Source organism: Aethalodelphis obliquidens, unplaced genomic scaffold (genome assembly GCF_003676395.1).
Source record: "Aethalodelphis obliquidens isolate GAN/ISIS:26980383/991018 unplaced genomic scaffold, ASM367639v1 scaffold35, whole genome shotgun sequence".
Lineage (NCBI taxonomy): Eukaryota > Metazoa > Chordata > Mammalia > Artiodactyla > Delphinidae > Aethalodelphis > Aethalodelphis obliquidens.
Genome location: NW_020837979.1, coordinates 7,163,427 through 7,182,600, shown reverse-complemented (window position 1 = coordinate 7,182,600; position 19,174 = coordinate 7,163,427). Strand labels below are relative to the sequence as shown.

At 39.3% G+C, this 19,174-nt stretch overlaps 2 protein-coding genes across 19 annotated transcripts in view; one reads left to right on the top strand and one right to left on the bottom strand.

Annotated features, from left to right (window-relative positions):
* Nucleotides 1-1,580: 1,580 nt before the first annotated feature.
* On the bottom strand, nt 1,581-12,168 carry MITD1 (microtubule interacting and trafficking domain containing 1). Its single transcript, XM_027128866.1, has 7 exons — nt 11,970-12,168; nt 5,824-5,925; nt 4,067-4,203; nt 3,897-3,983; nt 2,729-2,844; nt 1,917-1,977; nt 1,581-1,815 (listed from the first exon to the last, which is right to left on the bottom strand). Exons 1-7 carry the CDS (start codon nt 12,118-12,120, stop codon nt 1,720-1,722), a joined length of 750 nt encoding a protein of 249 aa, XP_026984667.1. The 5' UTR covers nt 12,121-12,168; the 3' UTR covers nt 1,581-1,719.
* Nucleotides 12,169-12,245: 77 nt separating this feature from the next.
* Nucleotides 12,246-19,174, top strand: part of MRPL30 (mitochondrial ribosomal protein L30) — a 64,960-nt gene continuing 58,031 nt past the window's right edge. For 16 of the 18 annotated variants that reach the window (XR_003437634.1, XR_003437633.1, XR_003437635.1 and 13 more), the window contains exons 1-3: nt 12,537-12,669; nt 17,024-17,101; nt 18,531-18,611. Coding sequence is in view for 1 of the 18 variants with exons in the window: in XM_027128868.1 (XP_026984669.1) it covers nt 12,595-12,669; nt 17,024-17,101; nt 18,531-18,611 (234 nt within the window). In the remaining 17 variants the exon portion in view is untranslated. Of the gene's footprint in view, nt 12,377-12,426; nt 12,517-12,536; nt 12,670-17,023; nt 17,102-18,530; nt 18,612-19,174 lie in introns of those variants that run through there. The other 2 variants (XR_003437646.1, XR_003437647.1) reach the window with 2 other exon arrangements.

The window sequence follows — 19,174 nt, the reverse complement described above, 5'->3', positions numbered from 1 at the left end:
GTAGGGTGGAGGAGAAGCAAAGTGTGTTACATGGAAGTTGAGATTCAAGAAGGGAGTGGCCAGGAACTTTCCTGGTGGCGCAGTGGTTACGAATCCGCCTGCCAATGCAGGGGACATGGGTTCGAGCCCTGGTCCGGGAAGATTCCACGTGCTGTGGAGCACCTAAGCCCGTGCGCCACAACTACTGAGCCTGTGCTCTAGAGCCCGCAAGCCACAACTACTGAAGCCCGTGCGCCTAGAGCCCATGCTCCACAAGAGAAGCCACCGCAATGAGAAGCCCGCTCGCCGCAATGAAGAGTAGCCCCCGCTCGCCGTAACTAAAGAAAGCCCGTGTGCAGCAACGAAGACCCAATGCAGCCAAAAATAAATAAAATGAAATATAAATAAATTTTAAAATGCTGTGAATTCAGAACACAATGATAAAAAAAAATTACAAAAAAAAAAAAGGGAGTGGCCAACTAGGTCTAATACTCCTGAAACAAGTAACACGAGGGTTAAAAAGTGTCCATTGGATATGGTGGTATGGAGGTCACTGCTGACCTTGATAAGAACAATTTCAGTGGAGTGACTGGGTAGCCGGATAGAAGTGAATTGAAATGTGAATAGGTGGTGAGGAAAGGGGAAAAAACTGTATAGAGAACTCCAAGAAATTTGTTCATGAAGAACAAAGAAACAGGGTGTATCTGGATGGGAATGTATGTACCACAGGAACAACCCAGTAGAGAGAGATTGCTCAAAGGACCAAATCCTTGGTCAGGTCAAACTTGCTGAAAATGTGGCAATCTTCCTTGTATGTTAGGACTATTAACCCTTTTCCTATATGTTGTAAATTTGATCTCATATGTTTTTAACTTTTTTATGGTTCCCTTTATTCAAGTTTTAAATATTTATATGATCATGTGCTCTTTACTTTCCTTGATAATTCCTGGGTTTTGTATTATGCTTAGTACATTCAGTGGAGTTTTAAAAAAAAAGTGTTTGAATATTTCATTTCATTAGCTCTTTAACCCATTTAGAATAATTTCTCTATGTGGCATAAGGTAGAGATCTAATGTTACCTTTTGCAAACTTTTACTGGCAGTCTACTTGTTTCCCACTAATTTGAAAGACCTTTATTATCTATTATGTGCCCATACACACATGCACTTTCTCTCAGGTGTGTTTCTGGATTCCTTATTCTGTCTCAGTGACTTATTTGTCCATTCTTATGCCCAAACATTTATATATATATATATATATGTAAATGTAAATAGGTAAATGTCTGCTAAAGACACTTAATTGTAACGAAATTATCGGTGGTTATTTTTTTCTGGTTGTTAGACCCACAAGCCCATCTGTCTCTTAAGAGTACTCTAATTCATGATTTTTCTTGCTGGACCCTACATTCCCAGGGGCAAGATTAAAGCATCCAATTCATCTTCTTAATAGGTGCTCATTACGTGTTGATTCACTCTCCAACAGTCAAATAGAGAAAATCTGGTAAAATGTTTAAATTAACCATATGACTTGAAACACTATAACTCTACTGAGCAATGTATTTATAAAAATACTTAGGATTGGTCACACAACTGAACAATGAATCCATAAATTAGTAGAAATGTAAAAGTTTATTGTTAAACTCTTACGTTATAGGAATGATCTGTCCAAAGTAAAAAAAAAAAGAAAAATCCAATATTCATTTAAAATAGAAACATATAATGTAAATTAAGCTACTACCCATCATATTTTTTGTGTGTGCTTATTATGAAAAATGTCCACTGTTGTTTCATGGCATGGTCTTAAATCAAAATCACAATATCCAAGGGAAAAACGACTCTAAGAAGAGAAGAAAAGAAATTTTTTTAACAAAAAGGACCAAAGCCATTTTGTTAAAATAAAAAGAGTGCTACACAGTCACTCATAAGACTATATCCTACCTGTGGTTTCTTAAAATAATCAAGTCCCCTTCCGATCTTAATCATCCATCCATTGTTGAACCTATTGAAATTAGTATATAATATTACATTCCAGACATTTAAGTCAGACAATGACCAAAATTATAATGTATTAAGTGTCAGCTAAATTTCCCCCTAACAAATAAAATCACTTCCTCCAGTGGCAAGAGTTGAACCAAACCTGGGTTTACCCATGGGCTGTGTCTACAGTGAAACAAAACATCCATTAGCTGATAAAGAGTTTAACAATTCAATTAAACCTTCCTCCTGAATTTCACCTTACTGATAAAGCTTCCCAGTTCTGCTAAGAAGTGGCTTCCAAGCGTACTCAGGCAGACTGTGGTGATGTTTCAGGGGTTTCCCTGCCTTGAGGTGGGGGACATAAGCAGGGGGAGCCCTGGCAGGCATGACACAGCGTCCTGTCATGTCTACTAGAATATTTAAAAGACCATGAGAAGTAAAACCACATTAAATAAATATTAGTATCACTAGAAAAGGAAATTATCCCAATGCCATAACACTGTGTATAGCTGAATGACAGAAAAGTACTTCCTCTTCTCACATGACACAGAACATGTAAATTTTATTCCATTAGGAAATAGGAAACTCACATACAGGACAAAATAAGCCAGATTTTTTTTTTCTTCAAAAGTGAAAAGATATGAAAACTGAGCTTTATTTAAATCTTTAATATTTAAATTGAAAATTATTTGTAATTATATATAACTTATTATGAGAAATAAAAATAAGTATTTTTCAACTGCATAAAAATTAAAATATTACCATACACTAACCTAATTTCCCGGTCGTGTATCACAGAAGAGTATTCTAATTCCAACTGCACTCCATGATTCCTGAGTGACTCTCTTATTTCTTCCAGGCCACTACTTTGCTGTTGTTTCCCACTGCCCTGTTAATAGGAAAAATACAACTTTTTGCCTCAGTTATTAATATTTTAAATTATTCCTAAACTATGCAATGTGTATCATAGGTGAATTAAAATGAAAAGATTCTATACTAGTTTCATTGTCCATTATTGCAAACAAGCAACCGAAGAAGATGAAGTAGTTTAAGAGCAACTGTTTTTATCAAAATAATTGTTTTTTTCTCTAACGTGAACATAACACAACTCTGTCCTATCTGCTAAAATGTGTTTTATTACCTTAGCATTCTGTGGCTTGGCAAATCTGTAAATATTTTTTTTTTTTTGCGGTACGCGGGCTTCTCACTGTTGTGGTCTCTCCCGTTGCGGAGCACAGGCTCCGGACGCACAGGCTCAGCGGCCATGGCTCACGGGCCCAGCCGCTCCGCGGCATGTGGGATCTTCCCGGACCGGGGCACGAACCCGTGTCCCCTGCATAGGCAGGCGGACTCTCAACCACTGCACCACCAGGGAAGCGCCCTGTAAATATTTTTTATAATTTCTAGAGATGCATGTTTTTTCATAGTAAATTTCTCAGCATGGCACAGGACTCGTTTACTAATAAACCCAGATATCTTTAGTTTTTCTGTAAAAGGAAGTGAAAGTGAATAAACCTATATTCAATTAAAGAATAAATAAAATGTATTTTAATGGTGCTGTTTCGTTATTCAGATGGGGCTTCCTTCTTCTCAAATTAATCCTAGAAATATGAATTCTTTAGAAGCATTCCTATTTAAATCAAAATCAAGATGACAGACATTGTCAATAATGCAGACAGTGTGATTGCCTCATAGAATATCCAAGAAACTGAGAAACTACTTGAACAAGAGAGTTTAGCAAAGTGGCCAAATACAAGATATGACATACTGAAATCAACAGCATTTTCCCCAAGGTGTTTTATGCCGGTTGTTAGAGAATAAGTTCATTCCCAGTGAAACAGCTCTAGCTGAAGCATGACGTCCAGGTTTGCCTCGAACTACACCCTGCAACTGAGTAAAGTTCATGACGTTAAGAGACAGTAAACGCCTTCAGATACCTACTTCATCCAGAGAGGTGAGGAGATGAATAGTTTTTATCTTACATGGTCTCTTAACCAGCATCTCGCAAAATCGAAGGAAGTTATACAGCTGAAAGACATTAGGAGGCGTTATTACTAACTCGTACATTTAAAACAATAACGTTTCATCGTACGGGAGTACATTTCACCTACCTGATGAGTGTGTCTAATGTAAGGATCTTCTATCCAAACTTCCGTAACTGTTTCATTCAGGTATTCTTGAAAAAGTGACTCATAACTGAAACCTGTTGCGTTCTCTTCTATTTTAATTTGCTTGTGATATTTTCCAGCTACAAAACACAAGCTTCCATAATAAAACCAGGGACTACTTCCTTTCTTTTTATACATACTATATTTGTATCCAGTAATAAATCAGCATCAGATACAAGTTAATTTTTTTTTAACTCGTGCAGTCAGCAAACATTTTTGAATGCCTACTCCATGCCAGGCACATTGCAAGATGCTACACCCGCAAAGGTAAATTCCATGTGGGATTTTTTGCCTTCATGGAGGCCGGGCAAGTGGGAAAGTCCAGAGATTTCTTGGAACAGGTTCTTGAACTAAATCCTATAGACCAGGCAGTTTATTCAAGAGGGAACCATATGTATAAAGATATCTAATATTCCTGCCACCATGAGTAGAACCACAAGCTATGAGTCAGTGGCCATCTGGTCCTTCTCTTCAGATTTAAGTCTTTTTATGTCTTGCAACTGAATAGCTGAAGTATTAAATATATAAATGCAAAATAATATGGAGTCTAGGAGTCTTTCTTAGAACTTGTAGAGACTGTGTTAAGCAGAAATTTATAGTACTTCTTAATAACCCAAGCCAAAGCCCAGAATGCCACAGCATCAGCAGGGTAGTTCCATTGTTTGTGTTTATCCAAAATGGCTAATTATTGAATAAGTTATCGAAGACCTTTATGTTTTTTTTAAAAATATGACCCTTAATGGTAGTTCCTAATTTATATGGTGGTTGCACTTTTAAACCTTGTTTGAAAACCAGTAGTTTGGATTCTGTTCCTAATAGTTCCAAAGATAGAACGTTACCAACCGTGCATCGGTTTTCAAGCCAAGCTAGCCACACAGGTTAATTTAACCCACAGTATTCAAACCACAATGCTGATGGTACTATATTTCATCCAAGTTTTAGAGGGAAATTGCATTGTGGATTTCAATTTGGGGTGAAGGAAACAATTTTATTCCCACTCAACAGAGGTCCTCAATGGGGGTAGTCAGGGTGTGCGCTAGTACAGAATACCAGGAAGAGGTGGGGAGAGGGCTGGAGTAAAGAGCAGCTGAGGGCCGGGGGCACTGGGTTTTTTGAGGGCAGTAGTTCCACTGACTGTAGAAAGCAGCAGCCATGCACTTCAGGTGGCAATGGCCATTTGTTTCTATATGTTTGTAAACTGGATCCTCATTGAGTAGAGAACCAGTTATAAATAGGGAACCATACCTCCTGCACCTCTAATCATTAGGAATACCTAACTCCTGAAATGTCTTGACTCACAACGAAAATCTCAAAGAAGTCCCAGGAGTTTCTTGAGCTACTTTAATATTTCGGTCATTTTATAAAGGGAAATACAAATAAAATACAGGATTTATATTCAGTATTCCTCTGTAGTATTATTTAAACTGGAGTCTACACGTAAGCTTCATGGGGATCTATGAACTCCTTAAAATGGCATGCAAAGTTCTGCAGTACGTCGAGCTGTCCTCAGATTCTCAGGAGGGTATCTGAGCCCCACCTTCCCCCAACCAGGGAAGAAAAAGGTTAAGAACAGCTCGTGTACAGACGAATGGAAATGCAGAGTAGACCTGCAAGCTCCAAAGGGCACAGCCAGAAACACTGGGTGAAATGGGCTTTATCACAAGAGCACATACACATACTCTCCGAAACAGCCTCTTTACCTTCTTTTTCTTGATCCAAGTATTTCTTTATGTTTTCTGCTCTATCCATGTAGTCAGAAATTCTTTTTCTGAGATTACATTTCTTTGTTACATCTTTGGTGCCTACAAATTAAAAATAAAAAATACACTTTCAAGTTTCAAAACAGGCTTCCTATTTGGTACAAGCAGTATTTCCCATTTCCCAAGTTTTCCACGGCTTTCCTGTTCTTTGGCATGGTCTGTCTTGGTCCTAAAATGCACAAATAATAGGCCCAAATTTAGCTTGATCATGTAGGGCCTTCATTTTTTTCACTAAGCACTTGAAGCAGCTTTATTTAGGAGTGGGGACTCAGACACCATGTCTCACTGCTGAGACTTCAACTCTGGTGAGGAAACAAAGGTGGCTTATTGATGTCACTGAGTCTGAGCACTATTTTGTCCTAATTACCCATAAGTTTGAAATCTAAGCATAATCAAAAGAGAGCAAACAATATCTATCTTTCTTCCACAAAACCAGCGTCTGTTCCAGACTTCCCCTTTATGGTTTATGCTGAATCATTTTCCCAGCCACCCCAAAAATGGAAGGTATTTTTGAATATACATTATCAATAAAGTCTTACTCCAAGCCCCACCCCCAATCAGTCACCAAATCAATTCCTGGCTCCTTCCTTCCTCCCTTTTAATACTGCTTTTATTTTCCATTATAATTTTATTTTTAAACCCTGAGTTTTAAAACATTTTATTTTGAATTAACTATATATTTATGGAAAAGCTACAAAAATGGCACAGAATCCCTTCACCCAGATGCCCCTAGTATTAACATATCACACAACCATGGTACAATTATCAGAGTAAGTAACTTAACATTGACACGACACTATTAGCTCATCTACAAACCTAAAGAAAGTTAGTGGGAAAGTTCGTTTTCTGGTCCAGGATCCCACATACCATGTGGTTGTTATGTCTCTTTAGCCTCCTACGATCTGTAACAGTTCCTTTAGTGTGTCTCTGCCTTTTATGACCTTGACATTTAGGAAGAGTACATGGTCAGTTATTTTGTAGAATGTCTCTCATTTGGGGCTGTCGTGTTTTCTCATGATTAGACAGACTGAGGTTATGCATTTTTTTAGCAAGAAAATCACAGAAGTGTTGTGCCCTTCTCAGTGGGTACACGATGTTGATGTGTCTTATTCCTGGTGACGCTGACTTTGGTCACTTGGTTAAGGTGGAGTTCACAGATTTCTCCACTACAAAAATCACTATTTTCTCTTTTGTATGGAATCGCTATCTTGTGGGAAGATATCCTGTCTCTCTCTACTCTTCACCCGCTAATTTTAGCATCCATTGATGGTCTTTGCCTGCAATGATTATTACTGCAGTGTTTGCCAAATGGTGATTTTCTATTCCCATCATTCCTCTTTAATTTATTAATTGGAATTCCACTGTAAGGAAGAGCTGTCTCTGCTCTCCCATCTACTTACTTATTCAACTACTGATTTATATCAATATGGACTCATGAATATATCTTTTATTCTATGGGTTGTAATCCAATACTATCAATCTTTTCTTGCTCAAATTTTACCAGTGTTGGCTTTAAGAGTTCCATCATGTTGGCTCCTTTGTCCTTTTGACATAACCCATCATTTTTTGAGCACTTCCTTACTTTTTGGTGCAAAATGTTTTATTTTCCTTGCCCCAGCCCTGGAATCAACCATTTCTCCAAGGACACCTGGTCCCTTTTATTGGAGAATGGTATCAAGAAATCATATTTTGGGTACTAACTGTGCTCACTGCTACTCAGGGAGTCTTAACACTACCTCTAGACCCTTTCCGTCAATGCAGGTAGAAAGTACGTGGAGGTTTACTAACACACACATACAACTCTATTTCTATGTCTGTCCATCTGTATCTATATTAAAAACCATGAATTCATGCTGATTACTTTGATCCCATAGGGTTCATTCTAGCCTTCCTCCTTTCCTTACCTGTAACTTCTTTTATTATCCACAATATATTTACTGGCTTGTTCAAGCCTAGTATAGACATAAAATAGTTTGAGAATTCCTAACCCATACCGTTGTGAGAAAATAATTTACCAATTAAAATAATACAATGTTTGTATACTGTTCACTTTGTCTTTAACTTTACAGAATACAGCCAAAATGCTATTTTCCAAAGATGCTTAGGTTACCTATTTCTTTCACTCTCCTTTATGTATAACAATTGAATAACTTAGAGAAGTTATTCACTCCCTCCTCATCCTGCTACCCTACTCCCATTTCTCCTTTCTTCCCACCTCTTTCCCACCCACCGCATATTAAGTAATTAATTTCATTAGTTTCTGGTTTTATCCTTCCTGTGTTTCTTTTCAACAAATGAGGAGACACATGAAAATCTTCTTATATCTTTGTCTTTACATGCAGGTTACCATACTATAGCTACTCTTCGTCCTTTTCACTAAACAATATATCCTGGGAATCACTCCATATCACTTCACAAAGATTTTGCTCAACCCTCTTTACAGCAGTATAGTACTCCATTGTTTGGCTGTACCATGGTTTATGCAACCACTCTCCTACCCAGGGGCATTTAAGTTGTTTCCAACCCTTTGTTGATATCCATATAATTACTGAAATCCTTCCCTTTCAAGTTCTTCTACTGCCAAAATTAATATCATTTAGATCCCCACTTTCTCATGCCTATACTACAGTAGCATAAGAAAATCCTAATATACCCATATATCATCCATAAATCTCTTGTGGAGAATCCTGTTTTTTGTCCTAAGGTGATATGAGAACTCATACTCTTCCACTACGTTGATATATGTTCCTCTAAACTCAGAAACTTTGAACTTTTCGTCAGGATTCAGCATTTTACGGACTCTTTACAAAGAGGCAGTATGAAAAGTGGTTAACAGCAAAGCATCTGGAGTCAGGCAGTTCTAGTTCAAAACTTGCTTTGTCACTTTTGCCTATGTGACCTTGGCCAGTTATTCAACCTTTCTGCAACCTCATCTGTAGCACAGAAAGAGTAACAGTACCTTAGAGAGTTGTGGAGATGATTAATTATGAAAGAGACCTGTGTGTAGGAAATACTCAATAAATGTCAATATGATTATCATCTACATAATTTTTTCCATACACCTCCCTCTCAGCTTCCTTTAGAACATTTTATCTAACATCTCTTTTCTTAAGCTCTACTGTTACTTTGCTCCTGCCTATAAATATACTCTATTTTCCCTGTCCTCTACAAATATAGTACTCCTTTCTTAATCATCATCCTTGATCAGAGTTTGATACTATAGACCCATTCTTCAAACATGCCTTGGTTTTCCAGGCTTGAAATCATACAGCCATCTTCAATTCCCATTCCAACATCTAATCACGTGCCAGTGCCAGTAATTCAATGTCCAGACTGTCCCCTCCCTTTCCTAATACTGGTGTTGCCCCCCTGGTTCATTCAGGCCCTTATCACCTCTCATCTTGACTTCTGCAGGAGCTCCTTAGTTGGTCTGCTTGACTTCAGTATCTTCAGGTTAATGTCTCTCCTACGCTCCTGCCATATTCACTCATTTATTCAAGAAATATTTACTGAGAACTTACCACATGCCAGGCATTGTTCTAAGCACTGGAGACGTAGCAGTTAAGTCCTCCCCTATCATTCAAATGAGAGGAAAGACAACAATAAAAATAAATTGGTAGGACTTCCCTGGTGGCACATGGGATGCAGGGGGGCCTGCCATGCAGGGGGACATGGGTTCAATCCCTGGCCCGGGAAGATCCCACATGCCACGGAGCAACTAAGCCCATGTGCCACAACTACCGAGCCTGCGCTCTAGAGCCCGTGAGTCACAACTACTGAGCCCGCGTGCTGCAACTACTGAAGCCCACGTGCCTAGAGGCCGTGCTCCACAACAAGAGAAGCCACCGCAATGAGAAGCCCGCGCACTGTAACAAAGAGTAGCCCCTGCTCGTCGCAACTAGAGAAAGCCCATGCGCAGTAGCAAAGACCCAACGCAGCCAAATAAATAAATAAGCAATGGGAAATTCACAATAGTCAAAAGGTAGAAGCAATCTAAGTGTTCACTGACAGATGAATGGATTTAAAATAAATAAATAAATTGGTAAAACATGTATGTTAGATTGTGGTAAGTCCTATTAAATAAAATAAAGCAAGGAAGAAGGATAAGGGAGTCCTGGGATGGGGGTTGTAATTTTACACTGGGGGTCAGAGAATGTCCTCACAAATAAGGTGATATTTGTGTAAAGACCTGGAAGAGGAGCGGGAGTAGGTCATGCAAATATTTGGGAGAAAAGCATATTCCTAAGAGAGCCGAGCCCTGAAATGCAACTTTAATTACGTCACTCCTTTGTAAAAACTTTAAATGGTTTCTCCTTGTCAATGGAATGAGTTAAAATCTCCTGGCAGCCAAGGCCATCTGCAGTGTGCTCCAAGCCCCAGTCTACCTTTAATCTTTACTTCTCACTCTTTCTCTACAGACCTATGCCACTTGTTTGGTAAAACAGTACGGACAGAATTGGAACACTTTCAGCTGAATTTCTGAAATTCTACTCATCCCTCCAAAACCCCTATCAAAAGCCACCCAAACCTTTCCATCCCCCAATGACTGTTAACTGTTTAAATCCTCGTTGCACTTGTCATTATGGCTCCTGGCACTTCTTCCCTGTATTAGAGTAATTTGCATTTACATCTTAACCTGCAAGATCACGTCACTGTCTCTCTAAGCCCCACAGGATCAGTGGAGCACAGAGGAGCAGAACTGCTGTGATGCTGCTGCTTCAGAGTCGAACAATGTACACCATCTCTCTTTCTGAGAGTCAGTATAGTAGAGTCTTTAAAGCCTTGGGTTTCAGCTGTGACTCTACCAATTGTGGCAGAACTGGAAAGCAAACTTTATTTTTTATGCTGTAAAATGAGGATAACATCACCTACTTCATAAGGCAATTGTAAGAATGAATTGAGATCATGCTTTTAACGTGCTCTGCACACTGCCTGGCACTCAGCACTCACAAATGATGTTACTCTCATTATCACCACCATCATCACCGTCATCATCATCATCATATGGTCCCTGCCCAAGGTAGAGTTTTACCATTCTGAGAAAAGTGCTGAACATTGAAAAGCAGCCTCTACTATCTCAAAGCTTCTGAAACAAATCAGAAACACTCAGGCTAAAAAGCACAGAGAGGAGATCTGAGGCCAGACTAAGAGCCCCAGGGGCTGGGGAGCAGGGGCTGGTCTTAAGTCAATTTAATACATAATTACTAGGTGTTTACTACCTACCAGGGATTGTACTGGGTGATAAGGGTTATCTGTGTACCTCTCAACATTGAATAACCATGTAACAGAAAGTCTTAACTGTCTCCTCTCACAATCCTGTACATTTCTCACACCGAATGTCAGTATACCCATTTCTAATTTAAAAATATATATATATTTTTAAACTTTTAATGAAGGGACTTCCCTGGCGGTCCAGTAGTTAAGACTCCGCGCTTCCAATACAGGAGCGCGGGTTAGATCCCTGGTCCGGGAACTAAGATCCCACATGCTGCGGGTCACGGCCAAAAAAAAAAAAAAAAAATTTTAATTAAAATGTTTAATGAGAAAAGTAAGGAAAAGGGTGTAACGAACACCCTTATTACCCACCACCTAGATTTAAAAATTGTTAGCATTTTGCCATATTTGCTTCAACTTTCTTTTAAAGTAAAATCAAATTCAGACATCATGACAATTCTTCTCTAAACACTTCTTCAGGCTTCATCTCTAAAATTAAGAACAGATTTCGAAAAATACCATGCTGCCTAACAAAGTTAATTTTAATGCTACCCAATCCATATTCAACCTTTCCAACTTGATCCCAAAACGTCTTTTACAGTTCATTCAAACCCAAGTCCTTTCGAGGCTTATCTATTACATTTGGTTACGTCTCTTAAAATTCTAGGATAGTAATCCCTCTTTTATTGACAACATTAATCTACTAACGATATCAAAGAAATCAGTCCACCTGTCCTGTAGACTACCCTACGTTCTGTATTTTAAGGCTTTCTCGCTGTGCACAGTAAGCGTTTTAATCTTTCACTCCCGCCCAGACACAGCAGATTGCAGCTCCTTTTCCTCTAGTCCTCCCTCCCCGGCTCACTGCTCACCTTTCAGAACCTGCAGGAGCATATCAATTCCCTCCTGGTAACACACCAGAGCCTGCGGGTACCGGGACTCGGACTCTAGTTCCAACGCCCGCTTTATCACAGTGACTGCAGCTGTGCTTCCAGAGTCCTGACCCTGGATAGACCCCGCCATAATGCCAGCAACTCCCTGCCACCCCAACCTGCCCCTAGGCTGTCGGGTCTGCAGCGCTGCCGGGAGCGGTCACGTGACTCCAATGCGCCTGCGCTCTCTTTTTATGATGCCTGAGTGGGAGGGACTCCGCCGGAACTAAAATGCCAGGGTGTGTGCACTGTGAAGGCCGGATTTGAGTGTGGCACTCTGGGTCCTTTCTCTGTTCCGGTTCCCCTGAGTGGTGAGCTTCAGGCTGAAAGACATTTAGGAATTGCTGGTGAGTGGGGAATGAGTGGCCGAAAGTAGTGCATTTTTTTCAGGAGTACATATCTGGGAACCCTATGCAGATGCGGATTGATTTTCTCCATTCGATTCTGTGTTTACGGGTCACAGTAACCTGAATGGAACTACGTCCAGGTACTGTCCCTTGGGCTCCCGAAAAGCCACTGGCCGGCTGGATCCCATTTCCCAGTTTGTGGAATCCCGGGACGCGGCATGTGGAGCCCCGCCTCCTGGAGCTCGAGGACAGAGCCGCCTCGGCTGCGCAGTCTGGCGGGAAAGGGAATTCAAGTATGTTTTAACATTTTCTGTGCTTCTGCTTTATGCATAACTTCGGCTTTCCTCTGGGGTCAGCCTAACTTGAATTGTTGATGGAGATACAAGATTGCCTAATTTAAAAATTGCCGCATTTTAGAACGTAAATCCTGTGAAGTTGACAGTTAAAATATTTACCGTTTTACTAAAAGCCGTGATTTTGCAACCGCGTTTTGATCGCCGCCTACCCAGAGCTGCTTTTTCCGCGGTTTTTTGTTTAGTTTTGTTTATTCCAAGAGGCACTTCGGACGCCTGCCTAGAAGGCATTAGGAGTTCAAGAGACATTTCTTGCCTTCAGAGATGTCGATTTATTGAAAGGGAAATCCTATGTTCTGCATTTTCAGTAGTGCCCCCCCCCCCATTTACCATTATGTCTCTTTAGAAAAGGAGTTAGTTTTTTTTAAAGAACAGTTACGCGCATGGTCATTGTAAAAGAGCAACAACAAACCTATCAGACATTACGGGGGTGTGGGACGTCGGGGAGGGGCGGAAATAGCCCTGGTAGCCAGCCCTCCTCTCCCTGGGTATGCTAACGTTTCTCTGATAGCCTTCCAGAGTTTTTCTCTGTTTACACACACATTCACAGACATCTTTTTTTTTTTTAATTAATGGAAATGGGATCATCCTTTTCCTATGGTGCATTTATTTTCCTGCTTTTGTGTCTTTGCAAGAGAAACTTAATTGTACGGTGAAAGACAGTATAATTGCTTCAAGGTCCAAGAGTTACATGCCTAATTATTAAGAATAACCTTTATTGAAACTTACAACTTTTGACTGTCACACATTCTGAAGTATGTAAATGACACTTCATTCATTCAGCAAGAATTAATTGAGTGGCTGCTACATGGCAGTGCTGCTTTAGGTAGATGCTTGGGATACATCTGTGAATAGACAGAGCAAGCCTAAAACAAAAGAAAATTTTAAAATCTTTGTGCTTGTGGAACCAACATGCTGTTGGGTGGGAACAGACAATAAACCACAAACCTAACAAAAAATTAAATTATGTTAGAAGATGTTAAATGCTATGGAAAGAAAATCAAGGAGAGTAAGAGAGATTGGGAGTGCTGACAATTGTAGTTTGGGTCAAAATGTTAAATAATGGAGTCAGGGTAGAACTCATTGAGAATTTGAGAATTAGGCCAGAAATTGAAGGATGTAAGAGAGTTAACTATGTGGATATCAGGGGCATTCCAGGAGAGGGAACAGCCAGTCAGGGGAGTATACCTGCATGGCAGGTTCCAGGACCTGCAACGGGGCCAGTGTGTGTAGTGATTGACCAAGAGTATGGAGGTGGTGTCCTCAAGGCGGGGGTTTAGCACTGGCTGTCACTCTGATTGAAATGGAGAGGCATTGGAGCTTTTTAGTCTTGTAATAAATAAACTTTTAATTTTGGAATAACTAGATTTATGGAAACGTTATGAAAATAGTATGGAGTTCCTACATACCCCCCACACCAAGTCTCCCCTTTTACTAACATCTTACATTAGTATGGTACATTCGTTATAATTGATGAGCCAATATTGATACGTTATCAACTAAAGGTCATACTTCATTCAGATTTTGTTAGTTTTTACCTGATGTCCTTTTACTGTTCCAGAATACCATCCAAGATACCACATTGTGTTTAGTTGTCAAATGCTCCTCCTGACTATGACAGTTTGACTATGACTTTCCTTGGTTTTGATGACCTTGACAGTTTCGAGGCAGTCAGGTTTTTGAGGAGGTACTGGTCAAGTATTTTGTACAATGTCCTCCAATTGGAGTTTGTCTGATATATTTCTGTGAGAGAAGTGTTAGGGGTTTTTGGAAGGAAGACATAGAGGTGAAGTGCCATTCTCATTCCATCATATCAAGGATACATGCTATCAGCTTGACTTTTATCACAATTGATGTTAAATCACCTCGATGACACAGTGTTTGTTAGGTTCCTCTATTGTAACAGTATTTCCCCCCTTTCTATACTATATTCTGGTAGCAAGTGTTTAAGCATAGCCCATGCCTCAGGGTTGATAGCTTTACTCCACCTCTTTGAGAGGGGAGTGTCTACATAAATTATTTGAAATTCTTCTGTAAGGGAGATTTGTTTCTTCTCTCTCATTAATTAATTTATTCATCTATTTATATCAGTATGGACTCATGGTTAGTTTATGTTTTGGATTATAAGCCAATACTTTGTTACTTATTTTGTTGCTCACATTATTTCAGCTGTAGCCACTGGGAGCTCTTTCATTTGGCTTCTGGTCCCTTTGACATACCCCCATCATTTTGATTTTTTGAGTAGTTCCATTCTAGCACTAGGTGCTCCAGACTCACCATTATATATTCCGTGCTACAGCCATATAATCAGCCATTTCTCCAAGGAGTCCTGGTTCTTTTTTTTTAGAGAATGCCATTAGAAACTAAGATCTGGGCACTGGGCATGCTCATCGCTACCGGGATGCCATTGCCTTTAGGTCCTCTTGGCTAACAGAGCTAACCCATGTGTGTATATGTATCTGTAATTATTTCTATATCCATCATATCTATATTAAGCTAAACATGAGTTCCAACACTAATCCTCTGTCATTGAATCACATGGATCATTGTAGCCTTCCTCTCTGGCCTGTGTGTAACCTCCTACTCTGATAATGAGAAACCTGGCTCATTGGAAGGTTTTGAGCGGAGGAGTTGACATTATCTGATTTCGGACTTAATGAGATTATTGCTGCTGTGGAGAAAAGACCTTGGGGAAGTTAGAATAGAAGCAGGAAGGCCAGTTAGGAGGCTCTTGTTGAAATCTAAGTGATAAGAGAAAGATTTAACAAAGAGTGAAGCTAAATAAGTTGTGTTAGTACCTAACGCTTAACTTGGGAGGAATGAGTATGGTAGAGAAAATAATTTAGCATTGTCTGTTTGATGGGAGGGCCGGAGGATTAAGCGTCTCTTCTAAAGAAGCCTTGATACAAAGGATCTAAACAACCAGCCAAGCAAACTGGATGATGTGAACTAGAAATTGCTCTGCTGTATTGTAATGTTTGAGGTCTGAAGTCCGAATGGCAGTTATGAAATTCTGATGTACTTCTGAATTCTGAGTTGAGCGGACCATGGATCTAACGCATTAACTGATTCAGACATTCATCAACAAACACTGGGTGCCTACTGTACATCAGATGGTGTGCCAGATGCTGAGAGTAGAAGATGAACAAGACAGAATTCTTGTTTTCAGGGCGTAAAGATATAGTAGTTAACTCTTTTAAAACTGATACGTAATTAGTTTTGAGAGACTGGTTCGGTTGCTGAGACTTTTTCTGAAGTCAGGCCCTTCTAATGGGGCATCTCGCATTGATTCCAGTAGCTTCATTGCTTTGTCCACACCCCAGGAAAGACCTGCAGAGCTCGAGTGAGCCAGAATCTAGTGGGCACTGAAATACAGTACTTGCCCTCTTTTGGCATGTTAGGGTATTCTTATTATAGCTTTGTAATAATTAAATGATATTATAATAGTAAAAACTACCATTTATTGAGGGCTTCTATGTGCCAAGTACTGTTTTAGGTGTTTTCAGAGTAATTCATTTGCAAGATAGGTATTATTTTTTTTTCTGTTCTTTGGGGGGAAAAATTGAAACATACAAATTAAGTAACCTGTCCAAAATATACATGTAGTTCATGAACTTAATCTTTCTGCATTCAGTTTAAGTCGGTACACTATAATTGTTTTGTGTCTAAATAAACATGACCTTTAGTTTATAAATGCAATGCATGTTCGTTAAGAATAGTCTAAAAATGTAAATAAGCAAAAAAGAACATTCTGCTTTATTTAACAGAAGGGTGTTATGATTTAGTGAAAATATGCTGGACTAGGTATTAGGAGGTTTGGGTTCCAGACCATATACTCTCTTGAAAGCTGGATGCCCTTTGGTAAATGATTGAATTCTCTGGGATTCATTTTCCTCATAAATAAAGTAAGAGCGTTGTCAGTCCTAATTGGGAGTTTGGATTTCTTCAGTCCCTTCCAGCTCTTTAATTTTTTTTTTTTGATTCTATAGCAAAGCATAGAATCTGCCCTCGCTGTTGAAGATTTTTTAAATGATAGTAACCTCCATTGCCTATTTTTGTTGAATCAGCCTAGGGTGTAATTTAACTCTTTGGTGAAAATGGGATATGGTTAATGTATAATTACTTCCTATGGTTTTCTTGAACTCTCAATAAAACATCCATTGTAACTTAATTCTTGTCCTTAGTGTATTAAAACAATCAAGATTTTGCTGTTAAACTTCATCCAGTTTTTCAGTTTGAGCTATCCATTTCTAAGACATACCTGACCCACAGATCTGTTTTCTACTTCTCACAGCCCCTAAGGAGAACAGTCACCACACTCATGGCAGGGATTTTGCGCTCAATAGTTCAGAGGCCCCCAGGCAGACTACAAGTAAGTATTTCTTTTCAAGAATGATCTTTTTTTTTTCCTATTCCTTAAGAACTTTTTCTCTCTTTTCTAATTAACAAAACATACAGGCAAGTTAAAATTTTAAGTTTCTTTATATATATATATATATATATATATATATATATACTTTTTTAATGTTGAACGTTAATTTTATTTGTGGTTTATCTGCTGTTTTATCCCTAAAGATCTGAAATCACAAAAGACCTTTTTCTGGAGAAAATGCTGGTAAAAAATGGCTAGTGTTGATTCCCCATGGCCCACCTTAATCTTTTGAAAGTTTTAGATTTTTTTTTCCTTCAGTTATGAAGAGTCCATTTTCAGTAATAGAAAATTAGAAAAATGTAGAAAAGCAGAAAGAAGAGAAACAGTTTCCCAGAGACCATTAATGTTTGTACTTTCATGTATTTCCTTCCAGTCTTTCTTTTAGAAATTTCAGTGGTGCAGCTTAATCTATTCATGAGGTCCAGAGTCTAGATAGGACCTGCTGCTGCCTTTAGATAATAATAATGCCAGGTGCTTTACACACTTACCTTAACCTCAGATTAATCCTGGTTGGTAAGTATTATTTTCTTTTTATAGCTGAGGAAACCGACCCTCTGAGAGGATAAGTATCTCATATGTCACAGCTGGTAAGTACAGAGCAGGATTAGAGGCCCAATGTTCCTGGTATGTCAAAGCCCATGTCCTTCACCAGTCTCCCCCTAACCCCCAATTCCCTCCTGCTTATTCTCCCATTGTTTATACCATCTCTGCAGTACAGGGAGGGCATGAAGGGAATGATTATTTTCCACCCAGAGGAGTTTCCTGGTATGAAGGATTAGCAGTGAATCCTTTTTCTTCTGCAGCCTGAGAGAAACACGACTGGAAGATTGTAGAAAGGGAACAAGAGACAGGAAACAGGAGTTGATGGCATTCTTGGGACTAGAAAGAAAACTGGAAACTCATTTTGGCTTTCTTTTACACTGTATTGCTGAAGCTGAATTATCGTATGTTGTCTAGAGCACACTGACAAACTACAACCTACAAGCCAAATTCAGCCCACCACCTATTTTTGTAAAAGTTTTATTGAAACATAGCCACACCGATTTGTTTACATATTGTCAACAACTGCTTCCGCCCTGCTGTGGCAGAGCTGAGACTTGGCTGCGGAAACTGTGTAGCCCCAGAGCTGGAAATATTTACTGTCTGGTTCTTTACAGAAAAATATTGCCAGCTGCTGGTCTAGAAGTTTATATTTAATGTGTTTTTTTCATGTTAGTGGTAAGATGAGATGTATTCATTCAGCTAGGGGGCTGAGATAAATGTTTAATAATTACAGGTTAGGTTAGATTTTGTCACCTAAAAATTGGTAGGTTATGATTTCTGCACTAGATAGAGTTCTAAAAATCAAATGTTTTATGGCATATTTTAGATGGTGACAAAAGGTGTGGAGCCCCTTGTTCGTACAGATTGGATTCGTCACAAATTTACGAAGTCAAGAATTCCAGATAAAGTAAGTTTTTACGTTACTGTTTTTGAAAAACATGTTACTGTTACCGGGTCCAAGCTCATTCTGCTCACCTCAGGGCAGGCCAGTAAATCGGGAGATGAGGTGTTGAGGCAAGGAATAGCGACTCTTATTTGGAAAGCCGGCAGACCGAGAAGATGGCGGACTAGTGTACCCAAAAACCATCTTATTGGGGTCAGGATGCCAGTTTCTTTTATAGAACAGACAGGGGGAGGAGGTGAGGAAGTAAAGTAAAAAGGCCATTTTTCTTGCAAAATCTCCTCCCTCGACCTGCATGGGGAAGGGATGTGTTAATTTCTTCTTTTCTGTAGCCATTCACAGGTGGTCAGGGTCAGAATGTCTGTCTGTGAGCTGAACAAAGGCCTTTTAGTTTAACAGGCAGAGGGGCAGGGTTCCTTGTGGCAGGCCATTATCTATGCTTACAGCTATAACAAAAGCAACGAAAAGCAAAGATTAAAGTAAAAGAAACAGAACCAACATGGAGTCAGAATTCTCTCTTCCCTGTTACATTATGTTTTGAAGGTACCGATTTTTGTAATATTGAAAAC

Coding starts and splice junctions, on each gene's coding strand:
- MITD1 (XM_027128866.1), bottom strand. CDS start 12,120: ATGGCGGGGTCTATCCAGGGTCAGGACTCTGGAAGCACAGCTGCAGTC. Junction 4,204..5,823: donor CTTGGATCAAGAAAAAGAAG/GTAAAGAGGCTG, acceptor TGTGTTTTGTAG/CTGGAAAATATCACAAGCAA. Junction 3,984..4,066: donor ACATTAGACACACTCATCAG/GTAGGTGAAATG, acceptor AATGTCTTTCAG/CTGTATAACTTCCTTCGATT.